Source organism: Bombyx mori, chromosome 17 (genome assembly GCF_030269925.1).
Source record: "Bombyx mori chromosome 17, ASM3026992v2".
NCBI lineage: Eukaryota > Metazoa > Arthropoda > Insecta > Lepidoptera > Bombycidae > Bombyx > Bombyx mori.
In genome coordinates, this window is record NC_085123.1 from 4,271,715 (window position 1) to 4,294,586 (window position 22,872).

General features: G+C 36.7%; 1 protein-coding gene across 5 annotated transcripts in view; it reads right to left on the minus strand.

Annotated features, from left to right (window-relative positions):
- Glob1 (globin 1) overlaps window positions 1–22,516 on the minus strand; it is a 34,504-nt gene extending 11,988 nt beyond the window's left edge. The window contains exons 1-2 of one of the 5 annotated variants that reach the window (XM_012689996.4): window positions 22,412–22,516; window positions 6–166 (exon numbers count right to left, since the gene is read on the minus strand). In XM_012689996.4, coding sequence (XP_012545450.1) covers window positions 6–160 — 155 coding nt within the window. In that variant the 5' untranslated portion in view covers window positions 161–166; window positions 22,412–22,516. Of the gene's footprint in view, window positions 1–5; window positions 167–2,831; window positions 3,107–4,549; window positions 4,619–22,411 lie in introns of those variants that run through there. The other 4 variants (XM_062673187.1, XM_012689987.4, XM_012689974.4 and 1 more) reach the window with 4 other exon arrangements.
- Window positions 22,517–22,872: the final 356 nt, after the last annotated feature.

Here is a 22,872-nt window from a genome sequence, read left to right on the forward strand (position 1 = left end):
CATACCTTCTCAATAGTTCACTGCCGGTTGCAAAAGAGTTGGCGTTGACGGGGGCCCATGATTTTTGAACTGCGTGTATCTCTCTCCTCGTGAGCCCGGAGACCGGGTTCACCACGTCCGGATCCCCACCCCACCACATGTAGCTAAACCAGGTGCCCATGATTTGCTGGAACAAAAAGTACAGTTTCCTCTTAGCATTTGTTGTTGATTTTGGTATTGCGGTTCTAATATAACGAAAACGTGGTTCGATCTCGGCCAAAACTTAAGTATAAGTTTAATTATCAATCTTATGAAGAAAAAAAAAAAATATATATATATATATTCGTAGGTCGTTCAATTAGATCACAGACTATAAGCAATAAGAAAAGTTTCCCAATTGACAGTAAACAAAGAGTATACATGCGTGTGTGTATCAAATACATGGTAGTGTCTGTAATGTTTTTTTTATAGATTTAATGCATTTTATATGATTAAAAAAAAAATTTATATTCTGCACTCCTTCTCTGTATTCTGTATGGGAAATTTCATACTCCTCCGTCCGCGAATCTTTCGTAAAAAGGGGTACAAAGTTTTTGCTTCACGTATTAATATATAGACATATGTATTTAAAATACGTATAACTAGAAGAGTTTGTATACAGTTTAATTGTCTTTTTTCTTGGAGTCTCGAGTTCGAAACAATTATAGTATTTTAATCCTAAACTTTTTTTTTATATCTCATCCTAAGTAAGTAATCTTATCGTAAATCGCATTAAATGTTGTAATAAACAAGTAATTTTAAAGAGTTAATATCAGTATAATGTGTATCTAAAACTATGAAGTTAAAAAAAGATAACAGTCACATGATAAAATTAGTTTTAGTAACGAAAATTGCGTGTTGGCTTTGTTGTTCTACATTGCCTCGTGCAAAGCTCGAAGTCGCATAGTTCGGTAAACCAAATTCTGCCTCGGCAAACCGCAGAATGCGTAATTCGTAAGCTCTGTAGTGTGTGGAGCAAGTTTATCTGTCGTTATGTGCGGCTGTGCGTTATGTGCCAACTAAATCTCCAAGATTTACTTTTAAAAAACTAGGGGTATTTTGATTACATTTATACTATACACTATATTTGATTTTATTATTGAGTTACAAGCGTTTACTTAGTCCATTGCTTGGCAATTATTTCTGTGTTGATGATATTATTAATGATAGCGACCCGCCCTCGCTTCGCTTCGGAAACATTAAAACACACATGAAACCAAAAAAAAAAAAAAAATTAAAAAAGTAGCCTATGTTCATCAGGGACAATGTCGGCTTCTAATGGAAAAAGAATTTTTCAAATCGGTCCAGTAGTTTCGGAGCCTATTCGAAACAAACAAACAAACAAATCTTTCCTCTTTATAATATTATTAGTATTAGTATTAGTATTAGTATTAGTATAGATTTCTTTGAGAATAGTTGCTATTATTTGTTTTACTTGTTTTAGTATTTCGTTGCTTATTCCATCGGGTTCTGAGGTTTTGTCTCTTTGCGTTTTTCATAGCGAATTATATTTCTTTTGTATTATTACTATCACATGAGTAAATCGAAGTACATTTTTAAAATTCTCAGCACTCATTTTAATCAATAGGCCAAAATGAAAAATCAACCTTAATTATTTACATAATATTATTATACTATCGAAATTGGCTCGATGTTATAACTATGATGCCACTACAAATGATATAAAAATAACAGCTCGGGTTAGTTGGATAAAAGAGATATGAAAACCAATTCTCCGTCTACGAAGGTAGCGGCTTGGCTGTACCCTGACATTGCTGATATCTTTAAAAAACCACGACCCTTGACCATCACGTGGGCAGTCAGTCCGTCTACACACAATAAAATACATTGAGGAGTTCATAAACGTATTAGCTGACGTTAAATATTCTTTACCAGATATTTGCATATTTGAGAGGGCGTTTCTTGGTATTCGGATGAAATTGGGATAATGGACAAAGATTTTTATAAAGGTTCTCTCTTTGGAGGTTAGTTAGTTATTTGTGCCACATAAAGCTTGCTAACGACTTAAAAAGTTCAGGGAGATACTTGCTGCACGGAATAATTTACAAGGCGTAAATTGTTCGAAATAGATTCCTCCATTTTGCGCGCGCTATTTCACTTATGGCTCGGCGTCTTTCGTGATCAGGAAATAAGTAATTTCTATTGGAGTTGATAGATATAGAAACTCCTTATCAAAAAGAAAAGAAAACATATACATAGACAGCAGTGACAATAGGTGTCAAGAAGAAGTGAAAAAATGTCTGTTGATTCGTGAAGTAAAACAAAATAACAATAACTGTGATTTCGATATAAAATTCTAAAAGATCCACGTAATTAATTCTAATTTATAAAAGTGTGTTAGTATATTGTTTCGTAACTTTTTTTATTTTTTTATTGCCGTATAGGCAGACGAGCATACGGCCCACCTGATGGTGAGTGGTTACCGTCGCTCATGGACGTCAGCAATGCCAGGGGCAGAGCCAAGCCGCTGCCTACCGCTTAATACTCTCCATAAGCCTTGTTTGAAGAAGGACATGTCATAGCGCTCGGGAAACACCGTGGAGGGGAGCTCATTCCATAGCCGGATGGTACGTGGCAAAAATATCTCTGTGGATGTCTCCACGCACTGTGGATGAACGTAGTGGCTCCAGGTAGTATGGATGAACTCTACTCCGGTGGCGGGCGGTGCGATGGTAAAAGCGAGATGTCGGTATCATCTCAAACAATTCCTCAGAGCACTGCCGGCACTCTGCGATTTAAAGATTGACTCTGCTACCAAGAACTTTAAATCATATCAATTTCTAACTAAATACCTTGTGTCTGGTTTTGATCCTCTTCAAGACAAGGTAGGTCGTTAACATTAAAAATATCGAAAACAAATAATAAAGCATAATGAATTTAATATTAACTAATACTTAAACTAAACGCACCTTTCTTTACGGAATGTTCCTAGCAACTGAGTCCGTATTCAACACGAATGTCTTGCAATTATCATAGCTTTGTTTGATTTCAAACAGGAACATTATCTCGGTCACAAGACTTAAATAAATAAACGGAAATGTTTTGTGTCTCGTTGTTTTATGAGTTTCATAAGTGCCTTTACACAACACGAAATGATAAAATTGTTTTATAACACATTCACTGTACAATCACAAAATTTCCTACCGTAAAATAAAATTTGCACGAGCCGTATACAGTTTAAGAGGACGACGTATATAAGTATAGACGTTCTTAAAGTGATCTTCTTCTATATCGTTTCCTCAATGCTGAGGATCGCGACTGTGTTCGATCATGGGTGGCACGGACCGCATGGTACAGACTACCACCAAGTGGTTCTCCATCTGGCTGGTGTTCTGCCTGCGGCGTGCTTGCCCTCTATGTGACCCGCAATTATGAGAAGACAAAGCTCAAAGACAGCATATTAATGCTCACTAATGCAAGATTTCAATAAGGATTGGCACCAGTAAATGTGGGTTGGCGACCGCAGTATGTTGGGATTATTAATCAGAGAATGTTGCTGCCCATTCTCGGGTGAACTCCACAATCGCCTTTTACGACACCCACTTGAAGATATGGAGTGATGTATAAAATGTATAAGCATAATATTCTAGATCGACATTACACGACTAAAATGGTTATGCTTATACAATTCTTTGAAATAAACTGTATTGACATCTATTTAAAAAAAATAGCTCATATTGTGTTGTGAACTGTAAATCAGTTCAAATATTCAAATTGTTCATTTTAAATTTTAATTGGTTCAATACGAATATCTATAATGCCCATTTAGGAATGAGGTTACTTGAAATAGTCGGTAGCTATTTAATTGATTTCCCCATGAAAATAAATACATTAATCAGCGAATTGGCTCTAATCAGATGCAACTTTATGCTACTGACGCCGACAATATTAAAATATAAATAAACAATATAACAATAAACAATATAAATTCGTGAATGGTATTGTTTCGATGTTGGCAACTACAAAATCATTTCTAAATGAAGCTTATATTGATTGTCTTTAAGGTCAATGAACTGCTGCAGTGCATTCTGTTTTTAAGGTTATGTCCGCGAACTGATGACAGTCACAGGACTTTTTGGCGGGAACGCGAGGAGTGTAGTTGTGTGATTTGTTTTATTTTGTCTATTTAGTGTTTCTTCAGGTTTAAATGTGTAATAACGGTGGTTTATTAGCTGTTTAATATCTGTGAAAGTGCACAAATGTGGGAAAATAAAACAAAGCCATTGGACGTAACTCCTCGGGATCCTCCAAAAAGTCCACTGAAAAAATCTCAATAAACGCCCGCCATTTTACTGAGATTATATATCATGCCATATCATCTCATTTCATTTCATTTCACTCTATATTATCATTTTTTATAAAAATATTAATATAAATTAAAATAAGACACGACCTAAAGGTCTTAGTTACCAGGTTATAAAATCCTTTAGAAAGACGAGTCACACAATTACAGAAATTTTCAAATCGAAGTTATCATTACGGTTTGACGGGTCTTTGGTTAGTACTTCACCTGGTCTACGGGGTGTGTAGTTTTATCGACTGATGCAACTAATTCAGAGTTCATATTACGAAAGCGTGTACCAATATGTTTTTTATTAACTACGTCCCATATCACCGTGAACGATAAGCTTCATGGTTCTGCTATTCTACACTTAATGTGCATAATAACTATAAAACAATGCCTCTTGATAGTAACATTATACATTCACTTGCGTAATACAATGCCGACTATTTGTATAGGTAACAACACAATTAATATTTTATGTCATGTATATTTGTTTTTCTTTATTTCTAGGTTATTTTGTAATTCAACATTATACATGTCAACAAGATTATGCACGTGACAAAGTTTTATTTTATTGCTTTTTTATTACGTTAGGTGGGTGTAGGAACTCACGGCCCGCCACTGATAAGGTTGCAGAGTACTTATACATCACAATGTAAGTACCGACGCTCATCTTGAAATATGAGATGGAAAACTCAATTGTATTAACAGCTTTTGAGTGGACTGCTGACATTTTTTCCTACCTACTCTACTTTTTTTATTGCTTAGATGGGTGGACGAGCTCACAGCCCACCTGGTGTTAAGTGGTTACTGGAGCCCATAGACATCTACAATGTAAATGCGCCACCCACCTTGAGATATAAGTTCTAAGGTCTCAAGTATAGTTACAATGGCTGCCTCACCCTTCAAACTGAAACGCATTACTGCTTCACGGTAGAAATAGGTAGGGTGGTGGTACGTACCTGTGCGGACTCACAAGACGTCCTACCACCAGTAAGTAAGCCTACATGCTCAGTAAGCCTATATGAGGCTATTCCAGCTACGCCCGGATGGGTAGGTGAGCTCACAGGCTCAACCTGAGAGAATTTGCTAACACTGACCCTAGCAAGAGTAGTGCTTCGCAGAATCTACCACCGGATCGGAATCGCAGCCCAAGGCGAAAAAAGAAAGCCCATATACATATGTACATACATACAATATTTTTGCGCCTTCGTTTAGTCGATTGATTTTACTACTTGAAGTCTTTTAATGGTTAAAACAACGTTAGTCTTATCTTATCATTCTGTTTTCTTTCATGATTGTGCATTTCAGTATGGTAAATGGAACATTAATAATGCTTTGAAGGTTTTTTCACAATCTCATATTACGTACAAATAAGAAATTCAAACGGAAAATAAGACTTAAAAGGTCTTAAATACTATTTTCCATTTGAATGACACGTAACAATTACACAATATTGTTATATTTTATTAGGGTTTTCACTTTTCATTTCACTTTTTTTTTATTGCTTAGATGGGTGGACGAGCTCACAGCCCACCTGGTGTTAAGTGGTTACTGGAGCCCATAGACATCTACAACGTAGACGCGCCACCCACCTTGAGATACAAGTTCTAAAGTCTCAGTATAGTTACAACGGCTGCACCACCCTTCAAACCGAAACGCATTACTGCTTCACGGCAGAAATAGGCAGGGGGGTGGTACCTACCCGTGCGGACTCACAAGTGGTCCTACCACCAGTAAAACAGTACCCACAGTCGTATGTCAAACTGATATCTAATTTAAAATGAGCTCTACAATTATGTAAAGTCGTATGAGTGAGCAAACGTATTTAAATTTTATTAAACTTGTATAATAAAATCGATTCAAGTTTAATAAATCATCTCGGTATTTAATGAGAATCCAGTTTTACGACACATAAATTCTTAGTTTTACATCAAAGCCTGCTCAACTAATTGAAAGATACTGTAGGTTATTCCGTTGTGTTCGTGTTTATCTATTGATGTTTTATACAATATTATTTTAGGAAATTAATATTATAGAGGTCCCTCAGTATGTAGTCGAAATTCGACTATAATTAATTGGAATTGTAAGTTTGTACAAGTATTATGATTGTATTATATACTTTTATAATCACAAATTTCGCCAAGACTACACTATAAAAAATATTAACAAAGACCAACAATATTTAATTTATTCTCAATTTGACAACAGGTGTCAAGAACAAAAGTTTGACAATAAATAGTATGTAGTAGTAGCATGCGTGTGTGCGTCAAATAAATGGTATGTAGTGTGTGTAATGTTTTCTTTATTGATTTAATGTATCTTTTATGCATTATTTAAAAAAGATATTAGCATTGTGCACTTCTTCTCTATATTCTCTATAAGTGTGGAAAATTTCATACTCCTCCGTCCGCGCAATTTTCGTAAAAAGGGATACAAAGTTTTTGCCTCACGTATTAATATATAGATAAGCCGTTACCCGCGGATTCGCAGCGGTGTCTAGGAAAAGTGTCAGTGTAGTTTCCCGTGAGAATGGAATGCTTTCTTGGTATAAAAGCCCATGTCACTCCCCTGACCTAATACTATCACTTTAAAAAAATACGTTAAATCGATTCTACTTGAGTGAAAGACAAACAAACAAACATAATTTGACATTTTTAATATTAGTACCTATAGATTTGGAAAACTTTTATCGAAATTTCCATTCAATTAATTTATTATTCTTAATTTAAATTGACAATGAATTTAATTTGCAGTTATTCAATATGGCGAATATTGAAAATGAATATATTCCCTTGTTTAGATTTATTGTACAAATTGTAAATGTAAGTTTGGTTGTAAATTTACAAGCATTTTGCATGAATGCTAATCATTATTATATTTCTTGGTCTTAAAGTGGCGGTGAAAACATGAATTTGCAAGGCGACTTTAATAATTTATTCTCGAGTTCTTAACGACATATTGTTTTAGTAATGAGTAAATTGTGCTTGAATATCGAATAGAAATTAGTGATTGACATTAACTTGGTCGAGAGTCGGGCATTATAATTGTCCATAATTTGTCATTTGTCATTGTCATTGTACGTACCTATATGTAAAAAAAAATAGTTAATATACTGTGTTCCTGGTTGCGTGTTTTGCGTTTGGTTTTAGAAACATGCTTAGCAAGAAAATTTAAAACTGAAATTGAAAAATTACTTTCAACGCTAACACTTAATGTTAGGCTTTATACTACGTCTTCTTGTGTATAGTTAAATCAGAACTTAGAACTATACTGAGAACTTAGAACTTATATCTCAAGGTGGGTGCGCATGTACGTTGTAGATGTCTGTGGGCTCCAGTAACCAGATAACATCAGGTGGGCTGTGAGCTCGTCCACCCACCGAAGCTAAAAAAAATAATGAAAAATGTATAATATATTTTTTTAATCGACATTAATGTACTCGTGCCCAGCGATGCGACTGTGCCATTTTTTTTCTAAGAAATAATAACATAATTATAATTGCGCAAGCACTACGGTAGAGCCGGATAGATATTGCAATCCCGGGCTTATTTCTGCTCCTAAGCAGTCATGCGCTGCGGTTTGAAGGCTTGTGAGGATAGTCGATAACGATTGCGCATACGTATATACTATTGAGATTTGGAACTAATGTTTTTTTTTATGTTTGAGAGATTAGTGGTGGCCCGGGGGCCTTTCCAGTTTTACCAGGGCAGGTGGGCGAGCAAGGGCTCAGCCAGGATGGGTGGGACTTGCTAACAGCTACCCGAGCGCCTCCAAAGGAGACCCAACAACTCAAGAGTAGCTGCTTCGCGAATGAATTTACTACCGGATCGCAATCGCGACCCGCTGAGAAGATCCGGCGAGAAACTCAGCGGGCTGATGTTTAAGTTAGATTGCACGTGGAACTCTTTGGCGAGTTCGACGAGTACGGTTGGAACTTATGTTTCCCCAATGCGAGTGTAAATACATATTATATTTTTTGCTTTTGATTGGCAGCCAATTATACGGCCCACCTGATAGTGAGTTATCGTCAATCATGGATGTGAGCAATGTCAGAGTCATTGGAGAGGCATAGGTCACGGAGGCGCGGAGGAGAAAACACCGTGTAAGATTATTTTTTTTCTACCTTGAGAGGCTATTTCAGCGGAACCTTAACTAGTAGGTGAGCTCACGGGGCTCCAACCTGACGAAGTTGCTAACACGAATCCTAGCAAGAACCGTGCTTCGAATCTACCACCGGATCGGAAACGCGACCCACTGAGAAGGTCCGGCGAGAAACTCAGTGGGCTGTGTCTGAGGGTTAATTTACTCGTCGAGCCCTTCGTCGCGAGCGACGGGTTCGACGAAAACGGTGACAGATGCTTGAAGTACCTAAAAGCACCGTTAGTGGATCGGGAGGATCCGAAATGATGTGTAAAGAAATTTCATTCCAAATCCGGATGGTATGTGGCAAAAAAGATATCTAGGATCGCACTGTGATAGATAAGCGCTGTGATTCTAGGTAGCGTATTGATGGAGTCTACTTCGGTGGCGAGCAGTGTAAATGTTAATTATATAACGGGATCATCTCAAACAATTCTTCAAGGTAGTCCTGATGAAACATACGCTACAAAACACTGGGAGACACGAAATCACTCCGTGGGCCCAGAGGAACGATCCGTGAAGTTGAGATTATCGTCAATCCCAGCGGCAATCTTTCGCATAGGGAAAACATTTAAAAAAAAAAACAAATACGCATGGCTAAATTAATTATATATAATTTGCTGTACACTATTTCAAGAAACAAGGTTTATAAAAGAATTGTGAGAATCTACACGAGTAATACTATAAAAAAGTACACAATGGATTTAGTAATTTTGTTTTTGCCGAAATTACTGCATAATCTAAACATCAAATTGGAAATAGGGTTGCCTTTATCCTATTGTATATAACTATTAAAATAATATATAGGATACTGTTTTCGATCAACAATCGGAACTAGTAAATATCAGATAAATATCGCTGTTATTTTCACTGAAACTTATATTATTAGTTCACGTCTGAAAAGTACCTATTAAGACTGAAATTCATTGAAATATAAATATTGATTGTTTCAGAAATTGTTCTGATTCTCAAAGAGAAACAAAACAGATAAAAGACGTTACAATTAAAGTATAATGATTTAAGTTAACTACTGACTGAATAAAGTAAACAATAGAGTTTTCCCGACGTGTTTCTCTTTCGCATTGAAATAATGAATTTTATTTGCACAGTAGGCAGTCGAACATACGGCTCACCTGACGGAAAGTGGTCATCGTCCCACACTGACGTCAGCAATGCCAGGGGCACAACCAAGCAGCTGTCTATTCTAATAAATTCAAACGACTTCTGAGGCATTCTCTTAAGTAATTAACATCCCCTTATCGAAACCACTACTATTACTTGTCCGTGAGCAACAACAACAACTTTGGACAAACATAAAAAAAGTTAACTGCTCTAAAAAAAAATAACTGCGCCTTAGGAAGTTCTATTACTGTCTTTATGGATGTTGGTGTTTGTTTTTATAAACCTATAATATAAATTTGTTCAAATAAAAACGTTTTTGTTTGTTTTCGTAGCGTTATTTAAATATTCAGAACTTATTTAATATAGATGATGTTTGTTTAGCCTATGATAGATGCTTGATTCAACATTTCACAAAAAAAAAATTAGTGGTAATAAAAAAAATGCGTGCAATTCACGAGCTGTATTAACGAAATCTTCAGAAGCATTCTCATTCTCTCGCTGGCTACGGTGGACGTCGCCCTAATCACGTAATTTCGGATCCTCCCAATTCACTAACGGTGCTTTTAGATACCTCGAGCACCGGTCACCGTCCTCGCCGAACCTGTCGCTTGCGACGAAAGGCTCGGCGAGTAAATTAACCCATAGACACAGCCCACTGAGTTTCTCACCGGATCTTCTCAGTGGGTTGCGTTTCCGATCCGGTGGTAGATTCTGCGAAGCACTGCTCCTGCTAGGGCCAGTGTTAGCAACACTCCGGTTTGAGCCCCGTGAGCTCACCTACACGTTAGGGTGAAGCTGAAATAGCCTCTCAAGGCTATCAGGATAGGAAGGAAAAAAAAAGCTGGCTACGTCTATTTATGTTGTCTCTTTTTAGTGTCGCTTTTGCGTTTCATCAAGATTCAAATTAGTAATTTCAGTTAAAATCAGATAATTTCGGTAAAAAAAATACTATTGCCATTATTTTGCTATAACTATTAAAGTATTATAATTGTATGTACTATAGCATTATAATGATTAACATATTAGTTAATATCTTATTATATCTTGTTTTAAATGAAAGTTTATTCAATATAATTGACGTTTATGTCATGTTTTTAAACTAAAATTGAGGAAATATACAAAGTAATTCTTATGCTATTTTCGTGTTTCATCGCGTGGGCGGGGTTGTTCCCGTAATCAGTCTCAAATTAATACAAATATGGTAATCGTAATGAACTAGTGAGAACGTGTTAAACGTTTAAAAATATATCGGCAGTTAACACATTATAAATGAATCCATGGATAGCAGTTGTTATTTTTGGATATGAGATGAAGTACCTCGTTGTTTTAAGTTTGTTCAATTCGCATATTAATTCTGAGAGTGTTTGCTTTTCTAAAACGGATATTTGTTCATGAATCGCAATGAAATTTAAACAAAATAAGGATACATTAAAGAGGATAAGCTGTTATAGAATTGTTTAAGATTTTTTTATAAAATAGTGTTGATAAAACTATAGATTATTTTATATTATAGTTTTTTTCACATGGCAACATTTTCCAATGTGACATACACAATTTATCATACTTAACTGTATAAATAATCATCTGTCATAAAAATAAAAAATTAACATAGAAGTATTGGGTAACTTCGACTTTTGTTTTTTTTTATTGCCCTTGTAGGCAGACGAGCATATTATTATGGCCCACCTGATGGTGAGTGGTTACCGTCGCCCATGGACTTCAGCAATGCCAGGGGCAGAGCCAAGCCGCTGCCTACCACTTAATACTCTCCACAAGCCTCTTTTAAAGAATGACATGTCATAGCGCTCAGGAAACATCGTGGAGTTATATATTATATATTATATTATGTATTATATTATAAGTTATATAGCGAATTCTTCAAGCGGATACGATAGATGTTGGAAGTGCGTTAGGACATCCTCAATCAACGACTGTCTAACGACTAACCGCAAAAACTTCGCATTACACATTTAATTACTCTAACACGGGCTGTATAATTAATATTTTATAAATTAGTATAGTATAATAATTCAGAAGACTTACTGCAAATGATTTTTAAAGTAACTCGATCACCAAATGGAATTTGTTTTCAAATACGCAAATTTTAAAGTACTCTTATCAATTATACATATTATGCGTAATTTATCTTTTGGAATTTCAATTGGTTTGTCAACCACAAACAGCACTGCAGACTGACATTTTGTTTAATAAAATTATCTTCGAAGCGTTAATGTAATTTTATCTGTCTGTGTATAAATTTCTAGGGTTATGATATTTTAGTATATTTCATTACGAATCTTTGTTATATATTTTTTTTAGTGGGTGTAATTTGTGAATGTGGAAAACGTGGCATACGCTTTAGTACGTAATTATTTAGATATATAAATGACCGTATATCGGGGGATTTGAATTCGGGAATCCGGGTGGTTGGAAGGCTTAACGACGGAGCTAAGATCTTCCACCGAGCGTGTGGTTTTGCTCGGTAGACCGACGGTCAGAAAGTCTTTTTTTTTTCCTACCTACGCTGATAGCCTTGAGAGGCTATTTCAGCTTCACCCTAGCGTATAGGTGAGCTCTCGGAATTCAAACCGAAAGTGTTGCTAGCACTGGCCCTAGCAAGAGCAGTGCTTCACTGAATCTACCACTGGATCGGAAACGCGACCCACCGAGAAGACCCAGCGAGAAACTCAGTGGGCTGTGTCTATGGGTTAATTTACTCGTCGAGCCCTTCGTTGCAAGCGACGGGTCCGGCGAGGACGGTGATCGGTGCTTGCTGTACCTAGAAGCAACGTTAATGGATCGGGAGGATCCGTAATGACGTGTTAATGGTGGCGTCGACTGTTTACCATTCAGTCCACAGGATCGGGTATAGTCCGAATATCGTTATTCCAACTTTTATGTATGCAAGCTTATCTTGAAAATTTCGTAAGCGCGATTCAGGCATCTATCAAATATATTGTGTTCTATGATGGCTACCATCGTACATGACATTACTAGACACGGGAAAACCGGCCGTTTAAGCTTTAAGGTCTCAGATGCTTCGATAAATATCCGAAAATATGTTATTGAATATTTACTTCTGTAGGCGCGTTATGAAAAATTTATGAGAGTGAAATTTTACGATGCGCGCGAACCGTGACACAAAATTAACAGAAATGAAGTTGCCCACTAAATCGCTCATTACAATACGACCGACGTAACTTGGCGAGTCTGAATATAGCCGCAGGTGAACTTTCGCGCATGTACACTCGTAAAAAAAAGTGTTATTCGCATTCATTTTTTAGTAATATAAATGACAAAATTATTATTTAATACAATTCATACTAAATATTATTAAACTATTAACGTTAAATATTAATTATTAATTATTGAATATTTTAAAAAAAAGAAATAAATGTAATATAAATAAAGTATAACTTCTTACGCGCGTACATAAGAACACGCACCCTTTTTTTTTTTGAAGGACGAAAGTAGCTTAGTATGTCAATTTTTGACATTTAAACTACATTACATTTAAGCGGTTACAATTCTTTACTTGTTCCATTGTTACGACAGAAGAGGAACAAACACGTAACAAAAATGCTTTCGTGTTTGTAATATTATTGTTATTATAAGGACTTAGCTTCTCGTTGTGGAGTAAACAATGTTATCTGCAGCCGCATTCAGCGAACGAGGTTGAATAGTTCGAAACTGTAGGCACAATGAATCTCTCGAAACATTATGAGCCACAATGCTTAAGTCTAAATTCGTGAAACCTCCAGTTCTGTGCTCATATCAAAAAGACGTTTCTTGATTCGTGGTGTTTTTATTTATTTCAATCTTGTCAGCGGTCATGGTTTTGCCTATTATAATTTTTTTTTTTTTATTGTTATATGGGTGGACGAGCTAATAGCCTACCTGGTGTTAAGTGGTTACTGGAGCCCATAGACATCTACGACGTAAATGCGCCACCCACCTTGAGATATAAGTTCTAAGGTCTCAAGTATAGTTACAACGGCTGCCCCACCCCTCAAATCGAAACGCATTACTGCTTTACGAAAGAAATAGGCAGTATGGTGGTTGGTACCTACCCGCGCGGACTCACAAGAGATCCTACCACCAGTAACCTACAACCATTTGTTTTAATATTTTAATTGCTCAAATAAGCAAAGCCCAAAGCGTATTAAATAGAATTACGTTAGGTATATAAATAAAGGTTATCTCTTTATCGGAGTTCATTAACATAGTGTCATATGTGACAGCGAAGCGCGTGATAAACTATTTGATTACTCGGAAATTATATTAAAAGTTTTCGTACATTCTTTAGTGCTTGTTGTTATGCTAAATTATACATGTACTCCTCACTAGGGCTGTCCAAACTAGAGTTGTTGATGGACTAGAAATTACGAATCATCTAAATATACGAACTTTTGTATTGTTTTTTGTCTTTATTGCGATAAGATTTTTAATTATAATTTCAGCGGGCCGCACAAAACATGAGACCGGGTCATGATTTGGACAGCCCTGCTCTATATTTTACTAGAGATTTATATTATATAATATATTATATGATATACTTGAATCGATTTTGAAAACAACGAGTCGTAGTGCTGTAAAATAAAAGTAAATAAAAAATTTACATATATTTTATTTATTTATTTTTTGTTGCTTAGATGTGTGGACGAGCTCACAGCCCACCTGTTGCTAAGTGGTTACTGGATCCCATAGACATCTACAACGTAAATGCACCACCCATATAGATGGGTGGCGAACAGCCATAGCCATAGGCTAGGCACCAAACCAAACAAACTATGTAGCCAAACCATTGCCTACCGAGCCAAGCCGTTGCCTACCGAGGCAAGCCGTTGCCTACCGAGGCAAGCCGTTGCCTACCGAGCCAAGCCGTTGCCTACAGAATCAAGCCGCTGCCTACCTGCGCTGCTGCATAAATAAAAGTTCGAATAACGACATTCATTCACAACTGTAGACTGAATGGTGAACAGTCGACGTCGCCCTAAACACGTCATTACGGATCCTCCCGATCCATTAACGGTGCTTTTAGGTACCGCAAACACCGATCACCGTCCTCGCCGAACCCGTCGCTTGCGACGAAGGGCTCAACGATTAAATTAACCCACAGACATAGCCCACTGAGTTTCTCGCCGGATCTTCTCAGTGGGTTGCATTTCCGATCCGGTGGTAGATTCTGCGAAGCACTGCGCTTGCTAGGGCCAGTGTTAGCATCACTCCGGCTTGAGCCCCGTGAACTCACCTACTAGTTAAGATTATGCTAAAATGAGTCGACTATTATCAAAGCCGGCAATCTGACTTTTGGACAATTATTGGTAAATCAGAAAAACGAATTATTGACTTAGTATTCCATTGGCAGTCACAAAACTCTTCGGAACGACATCTTAGATAAATAACAGGTTAACTATTAACCTTTATTTAATGCTGGTTTTGAACCGTATTCTTTGAAGGAGACGATTATATTCAAATCAATCTGTATTGACATACCAATAACATTTTTTTGTCCAAATGCACAGATTGCCACCTTTGATAATAGACGACTCAAATAGCCTCTCAAGGCTATCAGCATATGCAGGAAAAAAAGACTTTCTGACCGTCGGTCTACCGAGCAATATGACACGCTCGGTGGAAGATCTTAGCTCCGTCGTTAAGCCTTCCAAACCACCCGGATGTCCGAAATCAAATCCCTCGATACCCACCAATTTATATAAATAAATAATTACGTACTAATAATACGTGTTTCACGTTTTCCTCATTCACGAATTACACACACTAAAAAAAAATATATAAAAAAGATTCGTAATGAAAAATACTAAAATATATGAGCTCACTAGGCTCAGCCTGAGAGAGTGTGCGAGTACTGACTCTAAAAAAAGCAGTGCTTTGCCGAATCTACCCCTGGATCGGAATCGCGATCCACTGAGAAGATCTAACGAGAAACTCAGAGGGTTTCTGTTTAAAGGTCACTTTACTGCCCTCGGAAATTTTAACTTAAACTAAAACAACAAGTATGTATCTTTATATTTACACCACTATCTATTCCGTGATTATATAAAATATAATATAAATACAGAAATAGTATGTCAATCTTTATAAAATTATATTGTCAGAAATTTTAATATAATATATACTATTTAAGTAATGGAATCTTGCAACGTATTTTTCGTACGTAACTTCAAGGCGTTCAATTAATATCATATATTTTGACATATATCAAGAATCGATGACATAATTAAAATGACTTTATTTAATGAAAATAATTTTATCAGTTTGACCTCTGTCTATTTATTTAACATAATATTTCAACGTAATTGAAACAAACTTCAAGATGGCTGATTGACTTGAAAATTGACGAATACTGCTCTTGTAACTGTACTAACATTAACATGTTTTATCAGTCGAAATGATTGTTTGAATTTTCTGAAAATAACTCGAACAGTGATAAGACTACCATTAGTTTTTTTTTTTTTTTTTTTTATTGCCTTTGTAGGCAGACGGGCATACGGCCCACCTGATGGTGAGTGGTTACCGTCGCCCATGGACTTCAGCAATGCCAGGGGCAGAGCCAAGCCGCTGCCTACCGCTTAATACTCTCCATAAGCCTCGTTTGAAGAAGGACATGTCATAGCGCTCGGGAAACACCGTGGAGGGGAGCTCATTCCATAGCCGGATGGTACGTGGCAAAAAAGATCTCTGGAAACGCACTGTGGATGACCGCAGTGGCTCCAGGTAGTATGGATGAACTCTACTCCGGTGGCGGGCGGTGCGATGGTAAAAACGAGATGCTGGTATCATCTCGAACAATTCCTCAGAGCACTCCCCATGGAACATACGGTACAAAATACAGAGGGAACCGAAGTCCCTCCGCAGACCCAGAGGCTCCAAACCATTAGTTTCCAGTATCCTTTTATTCAACTGAACCGATGAAATTGTACTTTCCTATATTTGTATTAAGGTTGTTTATTGTTGATAGCTAATGCAACGTCGATCCCAATAATATATAATAAAATATACATGCGTCCAATATTAATGTTATAAACACGCTGTTTATTCTTTAAAAAAAACCGCACAAATTAATTATTATGAAATTATTTTTCCTACACATAATAAATAAATAACCGTGTCCAGAATACACAGAATAAAATTATAGCAATTTATAGCAATTCGATATGACACATCATTATATATTGTTGTTTATCTATATATTAAATACGTGAAGCAAAAACTTTGTATCCCTTTTTACGAAAATTGCGCCGACGGAGGAGTATGAAATTTTCCACACTTATAGAGAATATAGAGTAGAAATGCACAATGCTAATATTTTTTTTAAATAATGCGTAAAAGATACATTAAATCAATAAAGAAAACATTACACACACTATACCATGTATTTGACGCACACACGCATGCATACTATTTATTGTCAAACTTTTGTTCTTGACGTCTGTTGTCAGATTGAAATTAAATATTGTTTTTCTTTGTTAATATTTTTTATAGCGTAGTCTTGACGAAATTTGTGATTATAGAAGTATGAAATACGATCATAATAGTGTATAAACTTACAATTATAATGAATTATAGTCGAATTTCGACTACTGCGGGTTCTCTAGTATTAAATAAATAACCGTGTCCAGAATACACAGAATAAAATTATAGCAATTTATAGCAATTCGATATGACACATCATTATATATTGTTGTTTATTTTTGTAAATTGAGAAACGTTCTCCTGGCCTACATAATGTATTCATATGAAGTTAATGTTTTATACTTTACAAGTAAGTAGGATGCAGGGAGGACCGAGGTTCATCTTACGTGAGCTCACAATACTCTTTAGCATGAGTATTTCAATAACTGAAGAAATTATTCACAGCGGGTGAACGCATAAAGAAAGCCAAGCCCGAGATGCCTTTTATATTTTTTTATTTTTTTATAGCTAGATGTGTGGACGAGCTCACAGCCCACCTGGAGTTAAGTGGTTACTGGAGCCCATAGACATCTACGACATAAATGCGCCACCCACCTTGAGATATAAGTTCTATTTATTGGTATTATTTATTATAATTAAGAATTTATAACACTGTCTGCCCTTTTTCTGTTAGTAAAAAGGAGCTGAAATCACTCCGTACCTTCGTGAATAATTTACAAAGTTATGAATGTTAAACAGAAAAGGGACTCAATTCCCTTTTCCCTTTAAAGATAAATTGAAATGGTCCTAACACTTTACCTTAGGGACATTCAAACGAATGGGTAATCTTGGCTACTTAGAAAACAGGATTGTTTGCTTTGTTGAGAATGTTTTTATTTTGTTCTTTTGCATTGCAAAGATTGACAGTAGTCGATTCTTTGTCGGAAACAATACTTATTGTTCGAAGATTTGAAATGAACACCACTTATTTTGTTTCTTTGGATAAAGCTCTGCTTTGAGCATCGCTAATTTTACGAAGAAGAAAAAAAACTTGATTCTACTCACGTCCCATCTCTTCTCATACATTCATTGTACTGTTTTATGAACTATTTTTATTATCTGCTATTTCAGCGTGTAAGCTATTATATTGTAAAGTTACATAAGAGTCCGTTGATTTGTATTGGCGTAACAATACATTCCTACTCACAAACGTCGGCAACTATTCGTAGGGTGATGAGAGATTTAAAACTGAACTAAATGTACTTTGAGAAAATATGCTTTTGTTAGACGAATCAATTGGTAATTGGTATGAACACGATTTCAGTGCAGCGTAAGTAACGAAGAGTTTGGCGATTACTTCTAGGTAAGCATATTCTTGTTGGAATAGTAACTAATTGTATCGATAGCGTACATGCTTGGATCTCGTTAAATTGATAGGTATCACATGTAAATGAACTCGCACAGATAGGTATGTACTATTATGCTGCCTTTTTTAGCGACAGATCTCACGCAGTGGTTCCAAAAATGCATCGTCCAAAAGCGTTAACGGTAAAACTTAAAGCAGTGTGAGAAAAGAGACAACCAATGAGGTGGATCAATGAACTGGACAAAATAATTGGTAAGAACTGGACGCGAAAGACATGAGACCGAAAAGAATGGATGAAGGGACCTACACTCAGCATTGAGTGCACACAGGTTGAAGAAGAAAGAGCAAAGAGAATAATGAAACAATTTTTATTTAATTTGAACTAGTCTCTTTATATTTTAATATTTAGTTGGGTATGTTCTTTTTTTTATTGCTTTGATGGGTGGACGAGCTCACAGCCCTCCAGGTGTTAAGTGGTTACTGGAGCCCATAGACATCTACAACGTAAATAAGCCACTCACCTTGAGATATAAGTTCTAAGGTATCAAGTATAGTTACAACGGCTGCCTTACCCTTCAAACCGAAACGCATTACTGCTTCACGGCAGAAATAGGCAGGGTGGTGGTACCTACAAGTGCGGACTCACAAGAGGTCCTACCACCAGTAAAAACAAGAGGCCCTACCACCAGTAAAAATAGTCTAGAGTGTCCTGATTAATATTATTTAGTTCATTCCCAGGTCAAGACACGTTTGACTCAAAACAATGATAAGAGCGAACCGATAAAATAATTCCGATCTTGAAGTTTAAAATAATGTTTATCAATGCGTATTAACAATGTTTTTCAAACGATTTATCATTTAATTTAAAATTATCTATGAATTACGTAATGTACACGAGCAAGGCAGTGGACTCAATTGTCGTGCATTATTTTATCAGTAGGTATATTGGGATCGGTCTCAAAATCGAAGGTAGGGAAAACATTTAAAAAATTACAAAAAAATGTATGATGACGCGCAAGATCCACAGATTTGTGGAAATAGGAGAGCAAGAGAAGGGCACTCAATTTAAATAAAAAAAAGTTCAAAAAATTATAAAATAATTAAGTATAATAAAAATAAAAAAAAATTTTTTTAGTGCACGCAATGGAACACAATTAAAAATCGATTGACGTGTTGGGTCAACCTTCTCAAGGAAACGCCGAGAGCACTTCGTTGCCTCCACTTTACATTGAGGGTTCGCGAAATATGAACCAGTTATATTAGCAGTCATAGGGCTAGTATCCGGGCGGGTAGGTACAACTATTTTGTCTATTTCTGCTGCGAAGCAATATTTCGTTTTGGTTTGAAAGATTGGACAGCCGTTGTACAGTAGAGAGACTTTGACTTCACGTCTTAGGTTGGATTAAGGTTGTGATATATTCACTTGCTTCTAGGGACTTCAATGGTGCCAAGTGGTTACTGGAACCTTTATGTGTTACTCCAGTAACAGCTCAGCACCAGATGGACCGAGAGTACTTTCTGCAATATTTAAATAAATTTCTTCAGATAAGATTTCTTTCCCTATCTTAAATGTAGATGGTAATTGTTTCTTATTTCGACTTAGGTAGCGTCCCTTGGAACAATATAAAACATACCGAATTAAAAAATCCTTTTCTTCCTTAAAATCGATTAGAAATCGATAGGCACATAATATATCTGCTGATAAACTCCGGCACGCTTATCCGATTGAATTAGAAGTTTGTAGCGTTATCGGCGTTACCAGACAAACATTTGGTCCTAACAACTACAAAAGCAGCGTGCCAGTTGTAACAAATGACTGGTGAGGATGACATAATAAGAAATCGTCGCCGTCATCCTTGTTGGGGCACAGAATGGGTCCCGGGGAAAACATTTACCACACTAGTAAAATACCTGTATACTAACTAGTCCTTGACAATCAGGAAGAAATCAACACAGTCATATGTTGCCAGCCTCGAAACTGCGATTTTTCACGCGTTAATCACTCACCGTAGTTTGATAATCAGTGCTTTATCTTATTTTGTATTTTTAGTAGTAGTCAAGGGATAGTGTTAGTGTAGTATTAGTAGTTTTACACTGGTGGTAGGACCTCTTGGGAGTCCGCACGGGTAGGTACCACCGCCCTGCCTATTTCTGCCGTGAAGCAGTAATGCGTTTCGGTCTGAAGGGTAGGGCAGCCGTTGTAACTATACTAAGATCTTAGAACTTATATCTCAAGGTGGGTGGCGCATTTACGTTGTAGATGTCTATGGGCTCCAGTAACCACTTAACACCAGGTGGGCTGTGAGCTCGTCCACCCATCTAAGCCATAAAAAAAAAGAATCTTGGTTTCGCGTCAAATTACTGAGTTTGATTTTTCTCCGCTATTTTTTTTATTACGACCCGGCAGACTTCATAGTGCCTCAATTGATAAATACCCAAACTTTTATATAAACTTAAAACAAACAAAAGGAATCCGTCCGACGGGGGACACATCGAAAGAATAACAATTTTTTTTTAAATTCCGAGCATTTTCTGGACTTCCACGAATAATTCAAGATCAAAATTCGCCAAATCGGTCCAGCCGTTCGCGAGTTTTATCGAGACTAACGAACAGCCATTCATTTTTATGTATATAGATTTTTCTAATGAAATACGTACTCAACAAATGTTCACGATTGACTTCCACGGTGAAGGAATAACATCGTGTAATAAAAATCAAACCCGCAAAATTATAATTTGCGTAATCACTGGTGGTAGGACCTCTTAGGAGTCCGCACGGGTAGGTACCACCACCTCGCCTATTTCCGCCGTGAAACAGTAATGCGTTTCGGTTCGAAGGGTGGGGGAGGCCGTTGTAACTATACTGAGACCTTAGAACTTATATCTCGAGGTGGGTGGCGCATTTACGTTGTAGATGTCTATGGGCTCCAGTAACCACTTAACATCAGGTGGGCTGTGGGCTCGACGAGCGAATTCACCCATAGACACAGCCCACTGAGTTTCTCGCCGGATCTTCTCAGTGGGTCGCGTTTCTGATCCGGTGGTAGATTCTGCGAAGCACTGCTCTTGATAAGGTCAGTTTGAGCCCCGTGAGCTCACCTACACACGTTAGGGTGAAGCTGAAATAGCCTCTCAAGGCTATCAGCATAGGTAGGAAAAAAAAATGCATGTGGCACTATATATTCGTTAAGACGTATACTGCAAATAAACGTGCAGGACAATGCCGTACGAACCCAACCTAGGCTAGCGTAATTTGTTTCTTAAATTTATTCTTGTCCACCTGATGGTTGTCTACTCTTATCGATAAGACCACCCATTGGACTTGTTCTTTGTATTTAATATTTTGCATTTTGTGTACAATAACGAGTACTCTCTCTATCTCTCTCTCTCTCCCGCATAGTACACAAAGAAACAAGTAAAGATAAACAAATTTGTTGGGAACATGATAAAAAATATAAACTAAAGTAGAATTAAACTACGTTTTTCTTCGCATTCTGTTTCAAAATTTTCAAATACAGTACAGTAAAAATGTTATATTCGTGTAAAATTGAAATAGCACAAGTGTCTTAATAATTTACAAAGAGAAATTAACTAATAATTTAAAGTGTTTAATTTAATTAAGTATGAACTAAAAAAACATTCACCGACGAAAAGTCTTAAAATAAATTTGTTTGTTACCAACGTTTTTAAATCAGTAGACAAATCTCTAACACGACACGACAAAGTTCTGTAAAGACGCAAACGTTCAAACATTAAGAAACATTATTCGTTCGAATAAAAATCATAACAAAAAAATTTCAATTGGACACGAAAAACAAAACAGGCTCACATTTGTTATTTCAGTGTATTTCAGTAGTGCTCCCGGCAACGCGGTCAGGTAAAACAGTTTTCACATCACAAATTAACGTATTTACCAATAAACTACCTTGTGATACATAAGACTTTGAATATATAAGTGAATTGGTCGCCTCTACGATGAGATTTGTAGTTAAAGACAAGTTTTCGCGCGCGTATTTTACTGATAAAATAAATACAATTACTTTGGTATTGTGTGTGGAGACGCGCGGCGCGGTCGATCCGTGAGGCGGGACTGCCGATTGTTTACTATGTACCGCCTGTCGCCGCCCGCCCTATGGGGTACAGACCTCAGAGCAAAACTTTCGCAGTCACTAAATTCTGCGGTCGTTTGCGTACTGAGACCTTAGAACTTATATCTCAAGGTGAGTGACGCATTTACGTTGTAGATGTCTATGGGCTCCAGTAACCATTTAACACCTGGTGGGCTGTAAGCTCGTCCACCCGTCTAAGCAATAAAAAAAAATAAAAAATTCAAATACAATGTTTATTTCCTTTGCTATACGCATCTGATGCGTTTGACTGGCTTACAGCCCGTATCGTGGTCAGCTTTACGGAATCCAAGTTGACGGTAGACACTTGGAGACAATGTGAAAAATTCTTAGTGATGTGAACTTGTACTTTTCAAACGAAATGCGTTCAGTCA